This window comes from Pavona decussata, unplaced genomic scaffold, assembly GCF_977016875.1.
Source record: "Pavona decussata unplaced genomic scaffold, jaPavDecu1.1 SCAFFOLD_36, whole genome shotgun sequence".
In the NCBI taxonomy this organism is placed as follows: domain Eukaryota; kingdom Metazoa; phylum Cnidaria; class Anthozoa; order Scleractinia; family Agariciidae; genus Pavona; species Pavona decussata.
This window is the reverse complement of record NW_028145458.1, coordinates 348,456-365,395: the sequence shown is the minus strand read 5'-3', so window position 1 is coordinate 365,395 and position 16,940 is coordinate 348,456. Positions and strand designations below refer to the sequence as shown.

Sequence of the window (16,940 nt, the reverse complement as noted above, 5' to 3'; positions counted from 1 at the left end):
AAGAAAGCCTGAAAAACTTCAGGCTGTCTTTTCGCGGTTGCTTGTGTTGCGTAGTAACTGTGGTGGTCGTTTATTCATTCAGTCTTTCATTCGCAGTTCAAATACATATGTATTTTATATCACTTCCATCAAGTTTATTCTAACCCATCTGAAGAGTGTTTATATGCTAACTTTCCCGAAATATTTTTTACTGACCCTTCAATTCTTGTTTAATTTTTGATCAATTTAAAATGGGCACGCGAGGAAAATCATCTAAACGATCTCCATCGCTTGACTGTGAAGTACAGCTGTAAAATAAATTTGGGTTAATCATGCTCATGCTAAGCTTTTTACCCTTTCTGGGAGATAGCTTTAAGGTGATAAAACTTTAAACGCCAGGGAAACTGTCCAATCGATATTTCTGATTCAACTTTAAGATCCTCATTAAAAATAGTTTTAGAAGCCTCAGTCGGTATCGAGTCAGATAGATAAATTGACGTTGATAGAAGCCATATAGATATGCCAGATATAAAAAAATAAAAGTTGGACACAATGCTGCACTTGATTGAATTAAATACATCGCTCCTTTGGAAAGTCAGACGGACAGACAAGCGAACGCGCAGATGACGTAGCGGGTGACCTGTTATCTGAGAGTATACCGCTGAGCACAGGAATATAAAGAACGATTAATTCTTGAAACTTTGTTTAGCTATGAGCATCGATTTGATTTGATAAACAGTTATATTTTCACATGATGAATGCTCTTTCTTAGTCGATTATCAAACTCAAACAAGATAAAAAATACTGTCCATACAAAACAATAAATGAATCTACAAAAAAAGACTAGCCATAACTTCGTGCGTTCATTTGTTACGAGTCGATTCCCAACATCCTTGGAATATATCGTCACAGTGATTATTCTTGCGTTTTCGTCTTTAAGAACAGAGTATCTTAAAGGAGCACGAAAAACGTTTGAACTTTTAAAACTTATGCTCAGTCACGTACGTTACGTACGCATGTTGACTCATAATTGTGAAATTTTGCTAATTTCCGCCATTAACCTCAAGTCACGCAATCGAGCTGCTTGCGTCACTACAGATGAATGCGCGGGCGAGACGCGCGATACATAATACGCGCGATGAAGCACGAAAACTCACAATTGTCGATAAAAGGGTGACATAAGGTAAGAAGAACTTACTGAAAGCAATCTTAACTTCCACGAGGCTTTAAAATTTAAGAAACTGAAGTCAGCCTATCCTGGCCTCAGGGCAAAGGTTTAGTTAGATAACCGTGACTAGCTACGGAAAATAACGATATTGTTCGTATGTTGTTTTTCCACGCATAATTTCTCATCAGTGGTCAAATGAAGCTGTCATTCGCCACTCGAGGGTTGTTCGCCTGTTCAACTCAGCTTTTAGCTTAATTTCTGCTGAACCAGAGCATGGGAAATACAGAAGCTATTCCAGAACAGAAAATGACGACAAGCATTAAAACCAAAGACGAAGTATTTTCAACAGACGAGAGCAAGGTGCCTTGTGACCGCGACATGACCGAAAATTCTTCGTGTTCAGGCGCCGACAACGGAATCGAAACAATTGGCGATCTTGACGAAACAACGTCTACGGACAAATCTACCCTAATAAACGGAGGCAGTCTGAATCCTTCAACTCAAAGTTCGCTAACGGTAGAAAAAAGGTAGGTAAATTGACAATTATTGCTGTGTCGTTTTCTGAAGGCGAAGGTCATGGCATTATAATTTTGCTTTCGAAGCATTACATCCGGCCTTTCTCTTTATAGCACGTTTCAATTACCAGTAGTACACCTTAACTTTATTTTGGTAATCATTCTGCTGAAAACTTTGTGGATAAATTAAGCTTGATTCAATGGAAAGGAGTTCAAAGTTCGTGTTTTAGCGGACCATACCAGTCCGGACCGTCTGGCTAAGCAGACAAGTTGTCACGCGTTCGGGAAGCCGCGAGTAACAGACGTGAAAGAAGTCTTGTATATTAATCATTATGAAGGACACGCACCTGTGTCGTGTACTTATATTTGTCCTTGAATAATAGAAATCGATCACGTTCTTCAGCAAAAAAGCTCCATCTAACTTCATTAAAAGAAAAAAATAGATCTTGCCCGGCCTGGTTTTAGCAGCAATAACGAAATTCAACACATTTTGATCATTGCGTGTCATGAGCTTACGAAAGCTCTTGGCGAGACAATATATGAATATTTATTTTGTATTTCGATGAAGTCATCAGACGTAAACATGGATGCCACAGGAACAAACAGAATTTTTAAAACTATGACTAGTCTTATTTCTTAACTTCTGTTTTCGTTTTGTAGTATAAGAAGTTAGAGGACAAGTATTAAATATTTTCTTATTGGATGTCATTTATATGCACATGACACAACTGCAAGCAGTTTTGTGCGATTTTGTCATCCACTGATATATGCAACGGCAGGCGGAATAAACACTTGTCATTGTTAGTCATTTGTGACTTCCCAAGAACAGTCTTGTTTTACTGAATAAAACACGACAGTCCTTGTCCTTTCATAACGTATCATATTATATATAACTTATAATTTTTCTAATGCCTACAATGCCAGGCTACAATAACTTTACAAGCCGGCACCAGGTAACATCTGAGCTTTTACTTTCTGTTGTATTTATAGGCCTTGTCCACATCACATGCAATGCATTTTCGTTTGAAAGCACATACGTTTCTATGCATTATATCCTTGCATTCACACCAAAATGGTCGAAAACGCTGTCTTTAATAGAGGTTTAGGGAAATGTCAATGGAGTCCTGTTGTGTTAGTGACGACAGCGAAACGAAGGGTTTAGAAAACACTGACGCTATTTAAATCGCAAACATAGGCGGGGCGTCTATTTGATAACTGTTAATGTGGTAACGTTTCCTCATGCAGTAGCAAATCAACAAATACGAGCGTTTTAGTGTGGACAAGGGAAACATGGGGAAAACGCTGCGAAGACGATAATGGACGCCAAGCTAGCGCTTTTGATGCGTTTTCGGTACAACGGAAAGGGGGCGTTTCGAAAACGAATTAGTGTGGACGGACCCTTAATAAGGTCATTCGTACAAAATAGCTGGTTACATGCGGCAAGAAAACTGAAAATTGAGTCGAAAAGCCACGTGGCTCAGACCGCAACCACATTCTCGCTTAACATCCGGTGCAATGCTGTGCCGCACGATTCTTCTGACTTCCGGTTAGTCGATGACGAAAGAAAGAATAAAAGGAGGAAAATGTTGAATGGATAGCTTAGAAAAGTACGTAAGGCTCAACACAAAAGGCTTGATTAAATGGAATTTTCGATAGCAGAAGAAGGTTTAAGATCGTAAATTTCTAAAATTGTGCGGTTTCCGGTTGAGTTTTTCGATTTGACTTTTTTGTGTGAATTAGTTTCAGTAAAGCGTGCTTGTTTTCTGAGAAATGGTCAGAAATAATTTCTGCATTTTGAATCAGACTTGTGAGAGGAACGTTCAAAAGTGGGATTGAAGTGGACGTTGCTTCGTTAAAGAGAGAGAAGCGGTAAGGGCAGCAGAAATCGCCGGGAATCTGTTTTATGATTAAAGCTAACCGCTGGTTAGTAAATGTTTGCAGTCTGAATTTGGTTTCCCCAACGTGCACATAGATGTCACACATTTAGGAAAAAAGACTTAAGATCTCTGCCGGCAGAGGGGTCACCTTCGATCAATGTCACGAAAATTACCCCCACTTATTTACTTTTATCTTGACCTCTATTTATTAGTGGTGGCCTGATTTATTTAATTGCCACCTTCCACCAAGTTCCAGCGAATGTATTTCATTATAAACTTTACCTGCGTTAATAGTACTGAAGCCAAACTAGTATATGTTTAATGCGGCCATAGTAGTGGTCAAATCCCAAAAGTGTGATACTGTTGAGAAAAATAAAACGATTTATATTTATTGTGACAAATTCCTGTTGTGTGGTCCTTCCTCTATTGTAGGTAAGAATTTTTCCATTCTTTCGTCAACTTCTGGTTTCCACTTCATTTCAATTTTTACTAAGTTAGCTTAGAAACTAATCCTTTTAATTCCCTCTTTTACAAGGCATGCAAAAATGAGTTTAATAAATGCGGGCGGGTTATGTAGTAAACAAAACCATGCATGCAAAAATTAGGCCCCAGCTTATAAGCTGCACGTGTGAAAGTGTTATTTCAGTGGTTCCAGTTGAGCAGCTGCCTGCCAAGAACCTTAAATTATTATTTAGTAGTATCAAAAAGCTTTGATTTGTGTACCGTCCTATGTGGCTAATTATAGATCTTTGTTGTGACTCTAATAGGCTTACTTTGACAGTAAAAAAGCTATACAACTTGTGATTTTAAAATTGTAACTCATCGTCCTGTACGTATTGACTTGATTTTAAAATCTTTTATTTTATCTTGGGCCCCATCCACACTAATGAATTTTCAAAAGTATCCGTTTTTATCGCGGCGAAAAGGAAGCAAAATGTTCACCCACACTAGCGTTTTTGTATCGTTTTCACTTATCCACACTAACACGCTTGAAGCGATGGAAACGACTGGGACCTGGGGTCACGCATGTGTTAACCATCCTCCATCTTGGATAGATGCTCCGATTTGGACTGGAACCGATGGCATGTGATGCTTTTAACGTAAACGTTTTGAAAAGGCTCCGTTTTCACCTATCCACACTAGAAACGGAGCGTTTTCAAACGTCTCCGCTTTTGAAACCGTTTTCGAAAGTCTCCGTTTTCATCGGCGTTTTCGGACGTTTTCGTATGGATGATACGCGAAACCGCATCAAAAAAGTATGTGCTTTCAAACGAAAACGCATTAGTGTGAATGGGGCCTTAGGCCTGGGGCAAACGTTGAATCTAAGGCCTGGGGCAAACGTCGAATCGTAGTCGAACTTAATTCGTCGAACCTATTAATTTTGAAATAGGCGCATGAATGGTGCGACGTTTGCCGCAATTAAGTTCGACTCAAATTAATTGGTTCGACTCCAGCATAAGTTCGACTTGCCAAGTCGGATAATGCGACAGTGGTTCGGCGTTACAGCAAACGCCAGTTCTAAACACGCGCTGAACTCAATTCATAAATCATGCAAATAACAAAATAATTGATTCAAATGTGATGGACTGCGCAAAAGTCACAAAAATACCGACTCCCCCATCTGCCAAACGCTATTTCCCCCCCTGACGAGCATGTGCTGTACAAAGACAATTTCGCGACCAGAAATGGCGAGCTATCGAGAGTCATTGCTGACATCGCACAGCGTGATGGAAATGTGTTTTTCGTGTTTCATGAACACTAAGGCCCGGTTCATACGTCGAACTTTACATGAGCCGAACCTAATAATTTGGTTCAGCGCATGTAAAGATCGACGTATGAATCAGTTAGGATCGACAGATTTGTATTTGGGTCGACCCGCCGCTCTATTCGACTGCGCCAGTCGAATAGAACGGCAAAAGTTCGACTTCGATTCAGACGTCGAACTTTTCATGTGCCGAACCAAATGCATACGTTACGTATAAATTATATAAATTATATCTATCCCAGACGTCTGCGCGTTCCATCGACTTGGCATGCGCAAAGGACTTCATTCTGAACAAGATGGCGGGAAAAGAGGAATGTGCTTGTTCTTCTTGTTTCGAAACAACTGAATAAACTTGTCTGAGATGCGAAAGATTAAAAAAAAAAAAGAAGAATCTATTCTTGAAGTGCACACGCTCTTCAAACCGACAGAAACTTTCCAATACAGGCTATATCAAAGGCGAAGCGTCAAGACTTCTCAGAACAAAATCTTCAAAAACAACATTTGAAGAGAACATTACTCTATTCAAACAGAGATTACGCAATAGAGGTTAACTCGATAACCTTATAATAAAACTCTTTCAGAAGTCAACCTCCGCGAAAGAATGTCGGCACTACAAAACAAACTAAAAACCCGCAAAAACATTTTGAAGTTTGTTATGGAATATCGCCCTTCTTTGCCTAACCTCAAACAATTCAGATGAGTAAATACAGGAGGCATAATCAGGGATGGAGACCGTAAGCGTGGGGTCCACGCCGCTTACCCATGAGTTGTACCAAAAAAAATCTATTTTTAGAAAAAATTGCCCCCCCCCCCTTCTCACGTCATAAACCCGCGTGAATACACGCAAATTTGCGTGGGGCTATTACCTTATATGTGACACGGAAAGCAGCTGAGAAAAAATTCACTAAAGATAAAAAAGTCCTTACCTGTCCGAGTACATGTCCGTAGAGTGTAAGCTTTTTTCATTCATTTAACAGTAGCAACGCACGCAGCGCCACCGTTTTGGCGCCTTTTTGATTTTACTGTGAGAGTCATGTGATCAATAGGCCGCCTATTCCAACTTTTCCTGTCTTCTTTCAATTGTTACCTTTTCTTTGTGAGAGTCTAATTTCTTAAATGTGGGCACTGAGGAGATATTCCCTGGCAGAATTTTTAAAATTTGGACGCCATTTTGAACGGGTAGAAAAAAAATTTCAATTTCTCCATGCGCGATCCTGGCCATTTACACGCGTGCGCGCACGCGCGTATGGCGCAATTTTTTTCTAAAAATAGATTTTTTGGTACAACACATGGAGGCAAGCCCACAAGTCAAAATGACATCTTGTTACGGTCTCCATCCCTGATTATGGCTCCTGGTAAATGACACTTAATAGAAAATCAGCCTCTGCTAAGGGAGATCTTCAGACCCTTCCTTACTTTACTACAGAAAAGGGAGATCTTTGAAAGACGTACTCGTAAGAGCAAATTAGCTTTGAAGGTCATATTCTTCCTATCTCGACCAGTAGGAGCCGTGTTTGGCCTGTCTTTATTATTTTACCAAACAAGCTCTTCCATGTCAGAATTCATCTTTCCCGCCATTTGAATCTTTTTGAGTAAAAACAACAGCCGCTGACCACGAAAATCTACTTTTTCACTTTAGCTTTCATTAAGTTCGACTTCAGTAAGGTTCGACGTCTGAATCAACTGCCGAACCTAATTATTTGGGTCGACCTTAATAGGTATTAGGTTCGGCTCATGTAAAGTTCGACGTATGAACCGGGCCTAAATATAAATGATTGAAATGCGAATTGCCTATTTGCAATAAATGTTCAGTGTTTGAGTGTTTTCTTTCTATTTTTCGCAATTAATTGCCAAAGAAGAGCCCAACGAGCACTGTACTTTGGCATTTCGCTAGCAAGTCCTAGCAATAACTAGCCGCACATCGAGTGAATGGGGACCTTACGAATGCAAGACGGTGACACCAACGCAAACGTCATTTGAAAGTATAACTTTATTTCATTTGTGCTTCTTCGCGATTATTTTAACTCATTCAACTTGTATACACAAACGACAAACTAGCCAGCAACCAAATTGGTAGGAGTACCGTTCAAGTTAAGGAAGAGAATGAAAAATTCACTCCCGTGGGTTCACGTTCTCTACAAAACCTTGAATTTGGTCATTTCACGTTGTTGTTTTGCAGAGGACGACAAAGAAATGTACCAAAATTTAAAACGCACGTGCAGAGCGATTGTTTTTGCTCATTAATCTTTATATGTTGTGGCGTGTTTTCGTAAGGTCCCTAATAGCATGGGGACACGTGCTTATTCCCGTTTTTCACGAAGTGCAACTTGAGAATTAGGGTCGACGCAGGTTCGACGTTTGCTACCACACTGGAATTAAGTCGACTCTTTGTCGAACCAATTTTTAATAAATTCGACGCGACTTAGATTCGACGTTTGCCCTAGGCCTATTAGTGTACCTAATTAAGCCAAACATTCTAGATACTCTACAGGCTGTTGATCCTACACCTCACTGAACGAATGAACCAGCATCACTTATACGAAACAGTAATACCAATCAACTTTCCTTGTGTTCATTGCTCGCACCCTAATCCCAATGCTTCTCCTATATACATTTGAGTTCCTTTCATTCAGCGCCAGCTTGCGGAGCTTCTGTGGTGCTGTCAGGGAATGCTCTGCACTGTGCCTCCAAATTTTACTATCGATGCCTTTTCAAGGTTATGACCGCTAGAAAGATAAAGCCACGGATCCCGGCCATGAATAGAATCCTCCTGTTAGTGATATGTGGCTACATGATTTATATAATTCCTCTGCATTTGATATGATAGTATAACGTAACATAAGATTATAGCGTCTTAATTCCAAGACCTCAGACGACAAGTCTCAGTTTTTGAACTCGGTGTCATTTTAGCGAACAATTATCCGTCTAAGACGGATATGTTTGACCATTTTCATATCTTCTTAAATATTAGAGTAGAGATAGATCTCAGATGGTAAGTAAAACTGACAATGTGATATATCTTTATTCTAGCTCACCAAGGAGCGGAGAAGAAAGCAATAGTATGTGGGAAGAAGTAGCCATGAGATATCAACAAATTCTTCACAGAGAGTACCGAATGCTGAACTTGCCTTCTTACCCTGTACCTGGAGGTAATCTCTACTTTTATTACGTTCCAGTGATAATAAACCCGCAGCTTGTCGCTGAAAATTACGATGTGAAAAACGCATGCGATAGTAAGCGAAAGACAGCCGATGACACCAGTGCGGAAAGTGAGGATGTCATCTACATTAGCGACGATAGCGAAGACGACAGCATTACTTGTGTCAAGAAAGAACCAATAAAATTTGAAGAAACTGTAGAAAAGAGTTGTTCCTTTGGAGAGCACGTTAAAGAAGAAAGCCACAACGGGCGTCTTATCTCTTGTAAAGTGGAAAAGAGCCAATGCAATGACATGACGTCTGCGTCTAACAAGGAAAAATATCTGGCGACGGTCAAGATGGAAAATGACTTTGATCATACTAACTCTTGTGTTAAGCTTATGCAGGATACGAAGATTACAGGAGGTGAGAAGAGAGAGATACTCTACGATAACGGGAGCGTGGAACATCTTAGGCAAAGTGGCTACTGTAGTGACAACAACGTTGAAGTGAGGGAAGGCCATATACGTATTATTAAGGGTCACACAATAGAGTACCATCCCCTGCACTCGGCCAGTATGATCAATCGATGGCACAGTCCTTCCGAAATGGAATCGCAGCAGGATAGGAAGATACAGGATCTCAAAAAACGTCTGCTTGAGCAGGAAGTAGAACTCGCAAAACTAAGGATGCGTCAGTCAGTCGAACAAGATGTTTCCATAAGTGGAGATGCTAACGGGAGTTTTAAGCAGGAATGTGTACAAAATGGAGAGAAGGTTGAATTTACGAGTCACAGAGCATGGAAACCGATCAGAGGTTGTCCTTCAACCCAAGTCCATTACTTCCCTTCTGGTGAGCGAAAAACATCTCCCCTAAGAAGACACTCGAGAAAGCAAACGTCACCGCGAAGAATTGATGCTCTTTTCAATACAAAGACTAAAAAAGATAGCGTTGCTTTTATTAAAAATGTGCAAATGGAAGGAAATATCAATGGCGCTGTTAATCATGATTGCCTAGTTTCGAAAAGAAAGAGAAAGTTGACTCCATCACCTGAATTGGAACAAGAAATGCCAATTGAAAACAACAGAGACAAATCCGTTGCCTGCCAAAATAACTCGCACAAACGGGGACAAACCTGTAAGAAAATGAAAGTGCAAAGTAAACGCAGAAAAAGACGGCACATTACGCAGTTTTCTGACCAGAATTTGCAAGGCTCGCAACCTCAGTGTGGAAAGACTCAAGCGAACCGTTCTTGCACTGAAAACTTGTGCAAAGCCACTACCCCTCAAGACATGACTCAAGACAATTTTCTTTCAATCTTCGGATTGACACGAATTTCTGGGCAGAAAGGTGGAACACTTAACAATTGAACCGAAAACTCAATCGCTTGAGTTTGAGAGTTTTTTCATGATGCTTTGCAAGCAATCATGCAGAGCCGCACCAGCACAGACCTATCGAAATTTGACGTTTTGCCTTTGAGAAAACGCAATGCTATTATTTTTAGGGACGTTATATTCCTTCATTTTCTTTCTTGTGTTCCAGATGTATTTTTATGTTCAATGCCGAAAGAGATCTGGTTGATTTTTGTACGTTTTATCTATAAGAGAGTGGAAACCCTTCGCCTGGAAAGTCCTGGGACATTTGCAAGCGTGTGCAGGAAAGATTGCTTTTGCGTGACACATTTCCCTTGCCTATTATAAAAGAAATATCTTTCAAGACATTGATTTCATAACCTTTAACTTTATTTTGGACCCCTCATTATAATTAAGAAAAAGAAAAAAAGATAGAAAACGACACTATAAATCGTGTTAATACTTCACTTATTTGATATTTTGGGTTATTCAAGATTGTTGTCTTTCCAGCAAGAAGTATTATGTAGAGAAGCTGTGTTATAACATTGTACGCTCTATCTAAACACACAAGTAGTTTTTTGCATCTAAAGGTATTTTTGGCCCATAAAGTAGAAGATTTTAAGTTATTCACTCGTCAAACAATGAGTGTCAGTACTGAAGACCAATTAGAGTGATGTTAAAAAGAAGAACTGTGGGATGGATTGAAGTTAATTAATACGTTTTTATTTATGTCATGCCAATTCCGCACAGTCGATCATTGTTTGCTTAAGAGGTGAATAAATGTTTAAAAATCGATTACTAATCGTTCAGTGTTTGAGCTAAGCTAAGCAACTGAGGAAAACCCTTGGAAGCTAATCAACTGGTCAACTTTCAAAGAGAAGTTATGCATTTCGCACGTTCCTTCCTAGTGACCATTCTATAATAATTCGCATTGCTTTCACGGAGTTTTGCTTTTGATTTCATAGTATCCTAGATACTGAAACAATTAAGATAAGACTTTATTCCTAATAACTCCAACCAAATTTCACCCAATTCCACACATGACATATTTCAGTAGCGGATGTAGGTGTGGAGCCTCTCCCCACCCCCCCCCCCCCTCCCCGCCCCCACCCCTTTATATTTTAGACCAAAACCGAGGCGCCGAGATATTTCATTTCACGAAGAGAAGCAAGTCGAGTGATCGAGAGGGAGGCCCTGGCACTAATCTGAAGGTCTGTATCCGCTAATGAATTTCTTAACGCTGGGTTACCTACAAGGCGGGAAAACCGTTTGCGGTTATAATAAGACAATTTTCTTGCCAAAATTCGCCTTTTCTTTCGAAAATTGTTTTCAGTGTTGTTCTGCTACAGTTTAAGATTCAAAACAATACATTTGTTCTGAGTTCAAGATAATTATGCCTTGGAAGTCGAAATTAGCAAAATGACAAAGTTTAATTAATTGAGAGCGTTGATGTTTAAGCTTGAGATTTTATGATGGTTTTTAACGAATGGTGTGGAAAAAGTCCCTGCTCCCTAGACGTTTTTACACACAAAGCCTTTAAATTTTCCAGCTGTAATTCAATAAAGCAACGCTTCTTGTATAGTCCCCACACTTGTTTATTTTCTTTTACAATGAGCTTTTTTTTAAACTAGTTTATTTCGCCTTCAAGTTATGTATTAATTGAGTTCCTGTCACATCTCCTTCGGCCGGTGATAGCAACAAAACGCAGTAGACTAATTTGGGGTACAATTTGAAACACAAGCAAAACACTGGGGATCCCGAAGAGTTTTCGGGTCCAACAGGTCACTTCCCAAACCTTTTTTTCTTTTTTTAATCAATTGGGAATACTTTTTATTGCAAAGTAGCCCAATTAGATGAAAATCAACTTACTGGTAATTAAAATTGTGCGCATAAAATAGTTTTTCGAGCCCGAAATGTTTACAAAAGTTTTGAAAAACGCACGCAGGGATACACATCCTCCTTTACTGCTAAAATCACGATAAAAGCCAACACTTGATGATGACGTGAAATCATACGCAAGCTTATAATTCTGAGCTATGCGGTCGGATGGCCAATTATCTACAAATGTCTTACAAGTATTGTCACTCTGTATTAATCCTTGCTGAGCTTCACCAGTCCTTCTACCGCTGTAAATTCAGCGTTACTTAGGGCCTGGTTTTCTTCTTCAGTTTTCGTGTTATGCGAATTGAGTTCTTTTCGCCTTTTAATCTTTGTGGATATGTGATCAAAGCCATCTTCTTCGTCCCAATTTTTCAGCCATCTTCGTTTCAAAGAATTAGGAAGCACCACTTCTTCATCTATTGAGGGGCTGGTTCCGTTGAATGCAATGTTGTCACCTTTCTCATCAATAGAGATCGACGGTTTCTTCTGATCTTTAAGCGCTTCCAGTGCTTTTTCCTGTTTTGCAAGTAAAGCTTTTAAGTTCCGTATTCTCTCCTCCCGAGCACAAGTCTCTGAGTTTTTGGCGTCGTGTATATCCTTAAATTCCTTCCGATTGATCATCATTTCTTGCGGGTTCATTTTTTGTACGTTTGAATTGAGGTCACATATTGTTTTCGCACCAAAGTGTGTTAGTTGGTCTGGGGAACATGGACGTGCAAGCTTTTGTTTTTTTGCATCAATAACGGGTTGTTTTGAAACGTAATTAATTCCTGACTCAGCAGTTCTATGAGGTTTCCTCTGAGGTGGCATCGACTGGTGATTGTGAGGAATTTCTGAATCCGTTTTCTTGAAAAACGTATCACTGTTGCCGAATGAAGTAAAACGTCCTGGTGAAGTTTGCTCGTGCATTCCCCAGGTTCGGAGTTTACGTTCTTCAATGGCACTGTCAGTTCCTAAATGTCGAAAGGTACTCCTTTCTTGGTAATTATTTGATGCATATGTAGTCACAGGGCAGTGACTCACTGGTGAGGGATGCCACCAATTTGCTAGAGTTGCGTTCTGTTTAAAGCTATACGCCTTGGTACGTGTCTGCTCGATTGGTTTTCCACCGTATCCTTCAGGCCTTCCTAATTTGTCAGATAGTAATAAATTACCCCAGCCATGATAAATCGAGTCACTGTTATCTTGGTTGGTCAAACGTGGATCCTGAAGGTGCTTGATGGGATTGGTCTGGTGAATATTAGTTAAACCTTGCTGTCTTTGGAGTTGAAATGCTTCAGTTTCACTGCCCTTTACTGCTTGTGCAGTTTGCAGTTGACTGAAAGAATTTTGTTTGTTGAAACCCGATCCTAGTACGTCCTCAGTACCAGGGAAGAGAGGCTTCAAGGGTTCATAAAGTTTGGTTGTTATCCGATCAGTTGTAGTTTGAAAAAAAGTTGGCCCTTGTTCAGTAGTGTAAGGAACTGGCTGTTTTCCAGGCCACCACTTCATCATGATATCACTACTATTTCTCTCCTTTGCCTGCTCTTTTTCAAGATGGCTCTGGTCTTGGAGATTGAGAGTGTACCTATCTCTTGTCCCATGCTCGTCCTTGTGGTGGATATACTTGTAACCATGTTGGCCATTAGCGAGGGACTTGGCCCCCATCTTGCTGTTGTTGATAATACATTCAGCACAGCGACATTTCCGAGCAGAGAAAGGGAAGTGATTTCCACCTGACACAAATATGTTTACGCCTTTTATGTATCTGTCGTAAGTTCTGTAAGAAAAAAATAATTATTTTAGAGACAAGAGTACACGATTCATAGCGTTTTGAAAAGTTTACTGGCGGATGATGGCTGCAAGGGCTGCTCCCTCTGCTCATCATGATTATGTATATCATTTTTTTTTAGCGATGATCACACGATTATTACACATTTTACGTAGTTTTAAATATTTTTAATTTGTCTTTTTCATAAATTTATGTCTACAGTTGAACCTCCCGTAAGCGACCACCCATAATGTCAAGGATATGTGGTCGCTTACCAGAGCTCAGACCACAGGAGGTCTAAATTTCTGGTAATTTAAATATGGTAATTGTGGAGACCTAACCCTTTTGACAGTGCTTATCGAAACCCAAAGAAATGACTTTTCTTTAGACTGTCTGATTTAGAAGCAAACAGTAAACGGTATTTTTGCAATGTTACATTTCAAGCGTAAAGCGTCTACAACTTTCGCGTTTGTTTGTTTATTACATAATCCAGTTGACGTTTTTTATCGCCACAATTTTTTCATTGAGTAATACAAGGTTGAGAGAGTCATCAACGGTCATGCATGGTACATGCATGCTATTTACAAGACAAGAGAGTTTCTTTCCTTCAAGGGATTCAACCTGACTAAAGTTTATCTCAGTGTACAATAGTGCATGTGTATGCTATTGATTGTTTTTTTATGCTAAGCTATTTCGGGAGACACTTCCGGTAGCTCCGGCTGTGAGATTTTAATACAGCGTCCGCTGTAATGATGTGCCCAGTATGTTACAGCGACACATTTTGCAATTTCCGCCCGTGAGAGATACAGCAGATTGTGTGTCGTCAAGTGGTCGCCTACGGGAGGTTAAAAAAGTGAAATTTTTAAACGATCATCTCTACAAGTGGTCGCTTACGAGAGGTGGTCACATACGAGAGGTGGTCGCCTACGAGTACGAGAGGTTCTATCTTTAATGATTTGACTTGAAAATTTTTGGTATTTTGGAAAAGTGGTCGCTAATGAGAGATGGTCGCTTACGAGGGTGGTCGCAAAGGGAGGTTCGACTGTATGTCTACGTTCATAGATCTTTTTCAAAGGTTTCTTTGAAGAAAATTAACCTGCCTCCCGTTCGAATGGCAGGAAGCAAACTCCTTCAGCCTCCACCCCCTCCCCCACTCCGGGTGAGATGCTAGCATTTTGTCGTCGGTACCCAGTTATACACCTGGACCCGGTTGCTCGAAAGCCGATTAACTCTAATCCACGATTAAAAGTTAACCGAGGTTTTCATCTCGCTCATTAAAAATGATTTTAAAGGCTCATTTTAAGCTAATGGTAAAGAAAAGTCTACGGCAAACTTAGGGACAAAAATCTTCTGGACGAATTCTTATGGATTAGTAACTATACTCGAATCAAAATCCACGTTAACCCAGGATTAGCTTAATCGGGCTTTGAACAACTGGGCCCTGGGTGAAAAGAGGCAATTCCGGAGCAAAGTTTCTTGTCCAAGCTCTACAGCAGACGCTTAGGTCCCGAACCACCGACCTTCAGGATTTGACGTCCAGCGCGCTGTCCACTGACTACACACGGCGCTGATCTGCACTGTTTACCATTTAATACGTATAATAAACTGTCGTGTTTTTAAATCCTTCTATCATTCGAACGACTTAATTTATATAATTTTTTTCACCAGAGAACGTGTCAGCCATATTATGACGAATGTAAACATGTTTTAAAGCACCAGTTCGTATTTATAGAGTACAGAGTAGGGTATTTCCATACATCATTGGGCTTAACTGATCGTACGCACTGAGCTGGTTATTGCTTCAACACACTGAATCGAAAACATCAGCGCTCCTGACAAGCAAAAGCGAAAGCGGCTTCTTGAGTTGAATATGCAAATGATAGAACGTTTTTAGACGTGAAAAATACCATGTTTGTTTCTTCATATTTATTAATAACTTTAAACGCGATGAATAATCTCGTTGTTAGTTCCGCTAGCAATACTAAAAAAAAACAGACAGCTCGGTATTCAGTATCGTATTATTTTCCCTTCAGGTGTTAGAAATTAGGATTCAGAGAAAAAAAATCTCCCTTGGGCGGCGTTTGCCATGAAAACTCATTTCACATCAATGTTTCTTAGTTTCCCTTACTGCGTTTTTCCATCTTATTCAGTTGATTTTAGTAACTCTTGCCTTCATATAACGCTGCCGGGTCGGTTACTTCAGCTAACCCAGATTATGACTCATTCAATGATCTTCACACGAAAAGCTTGATAAATTCAAAAGGCGTTCATAAAAATAAAAATTTATATACTGAACATGTATTCAAATTATTGGCATCTTTGTGAACAGCTATCAATGACAGGCGAATATGGCTTTATAGCGCACCTGTCTCAGAGCATCAATAAACCGGTAATAATCGTTATGAAAAACACGAAACGTGTAGTTTTCATGAAATTAACGTTGGAATACAAAACTTAGGAATAAGAGAACCCAAAAAGTGATATATGATCAATATTTTGCGTCTTTTCGAGGCAAAATTTTCCGTTACGGTTGTAAGCCAGTTAAATGTGGATGTTATAATTAAAGACATGTAAATAATGGCATCGTCGGAAATAAGGGATGAGAAACGCGTACGAAACATACTTTTTCCACAAAATTGATGCAATACTGGGAATTGAATTGAACTGCCAAAATAGCAATATTGTTAAGCATCTAATTTGTATTAAACTTATTTTACCTTTTATACAACATTGTCTGAGAGGGTAGATATGAACATCGGCGAAAATGGCATGATATTTACACTTACAAGTTTGGTCACAATAAAGCTGTAAACGGGCGCCGTCGATTTAATATCTTAGATACTCAAAGCAACATAATGCCTAGTTAAGAAGTCTAAGAACCCTGTCGGTGAAATTTTTTTCAGTTGGAACCTATTTTTGTATATATAATAAATTATAAATGAAGTATGATTTACCTGAGTTGGGAGTCATTCCCTGCCTGATATAACAAACTATGCCTGTTACCGTTTTCATAGACGTCTGCTGATGAACAAGGCGATCCGAATCGCACATGCGGCTGAGTGTTGGCCATTTAGCGTCCTTATCTATGGCCCAGAGCTTAGATATTGTTTTGATCGAACTGATTAATATTGCAAGCCAAACGAATGTGTAAACCGGTCAAATGATGCGGTTTGTCTGAAGTAAGTAGCGGGGATCCTTTGAGGAAAACTCAAGAAGTACTTCCACCAGTTATGTGGGCAGGCACAAAACGCGAGGAACAAACAACATCAGTGACTCATCTCTTCCGGTTAGAAATTTCTTTCAGTACCGAAACTTTCACTTTTGAAACGTAGCCGAACTAAAATAACCTTTGAGCCAAAAATTACAAAAATAAAACTCGTCTATCGATGTTTTTTCTCAGTCCAGTCGAGTAAAGGGAACAGTCTTCTTTGGACGCGACAAAAGAATAAAAATTTGTATTTGTTAACTCCCTGTCAAAACAAAGATAAGATTCACCTCCATGACGCAACGACGTTG

General features: G+C 39.7%; 2 protein-coding genes across 3 annotated transcripts; one reads left to right on the top strand and one right to left on the bottom strand.

The window, feature by feature from the left end:
* Positions 1-1,067: 1,067 nt before the first annotated feature.
* LOC146484200 (uncharacterized) lies at positions 1,068-10,232 on the top strand. 2 transcript variants are annotated; one of them, XM_085104984.1, is made up of 3 exons: positions 1,068-1,162; positions 1,336-1,674; positions 8,335-10,232. In XM_085104984.1, exons 2-3 carry the CDS (start codon positions 1,421-1,423, stop codon positions 9,809-9,811), a joined length of 1,731 nt encoding a protein of 576 aa, XP_084961110.1. In that variant the 5' UTR covers positions 1,068-1,162; positions 1,336-1,420; the 3' UTR covers positions 9,812-10,232. The 2 variants fall into 2 exon arrangements, with proteins under 2 accessions (XP_084961110.1, XP_084961112.1); XM_085104986.1 differs by lacking the exon at positions 1,068-1,162 and having other exon boundaries at positions 1,171-1,674.
* Positions 10,166-16,903, bottom strand: LOC146484199 (uncharacterized). The gene is made up of 2 exons (XM_085104987.1): positions 16,379-16,903; positions 10,166-13,433 (listed from the first exon to the last, which is right to left on the bottom strand). The coding sequence occupies exons 1-2, from the start codon at positions 16,492-16,494 to the stop codon at positions 11,885-11,887; spliced, it is 1,665 nt and encodes a 554-aa protein (XP_084961113.1). The 5' UTR covers positions 16,495-16,903; the 3' UTR covers positions 10,166-11,884.
* Positions 16,904-16,940: the final 37 nt, after the last annotated feature.

What these genes read in the sequence shown, in the direction of transcription:
- LOC146484200 (XM_085104984.1), top strand. Translation starts at nt 1,421, where the DNA reads ATGGGAAATACAGAAGCTATTCCAGAACAGAAAATGACGACAAGCATT. An exon ending in TCGCTAACGGTAGAAAAAAG is followed by an intron (nt 1,675 to 8,334) that starts GTAGGTAAATTG and finishes TCTTTATTCTAG; the next exon opens with CTCACCAAGGAGCGGAGAAG.
- LOC146484199 (XM_085104987.1), bottom strand. Translation starts at nt 16,494, where the DNA reads ATGGCCAACACTCAGCCGCATGTGCGATTCGGATCGCCTTGTTCATCA. An exon ending in GGGAATGACTCCCAACTCAG is followed by an intron (nt 13,434 to 16,378) that starts GTAAATCATACT and finishes TTTTTCTTACAG; the next exon opens with AACTTACGACAGATACATAA.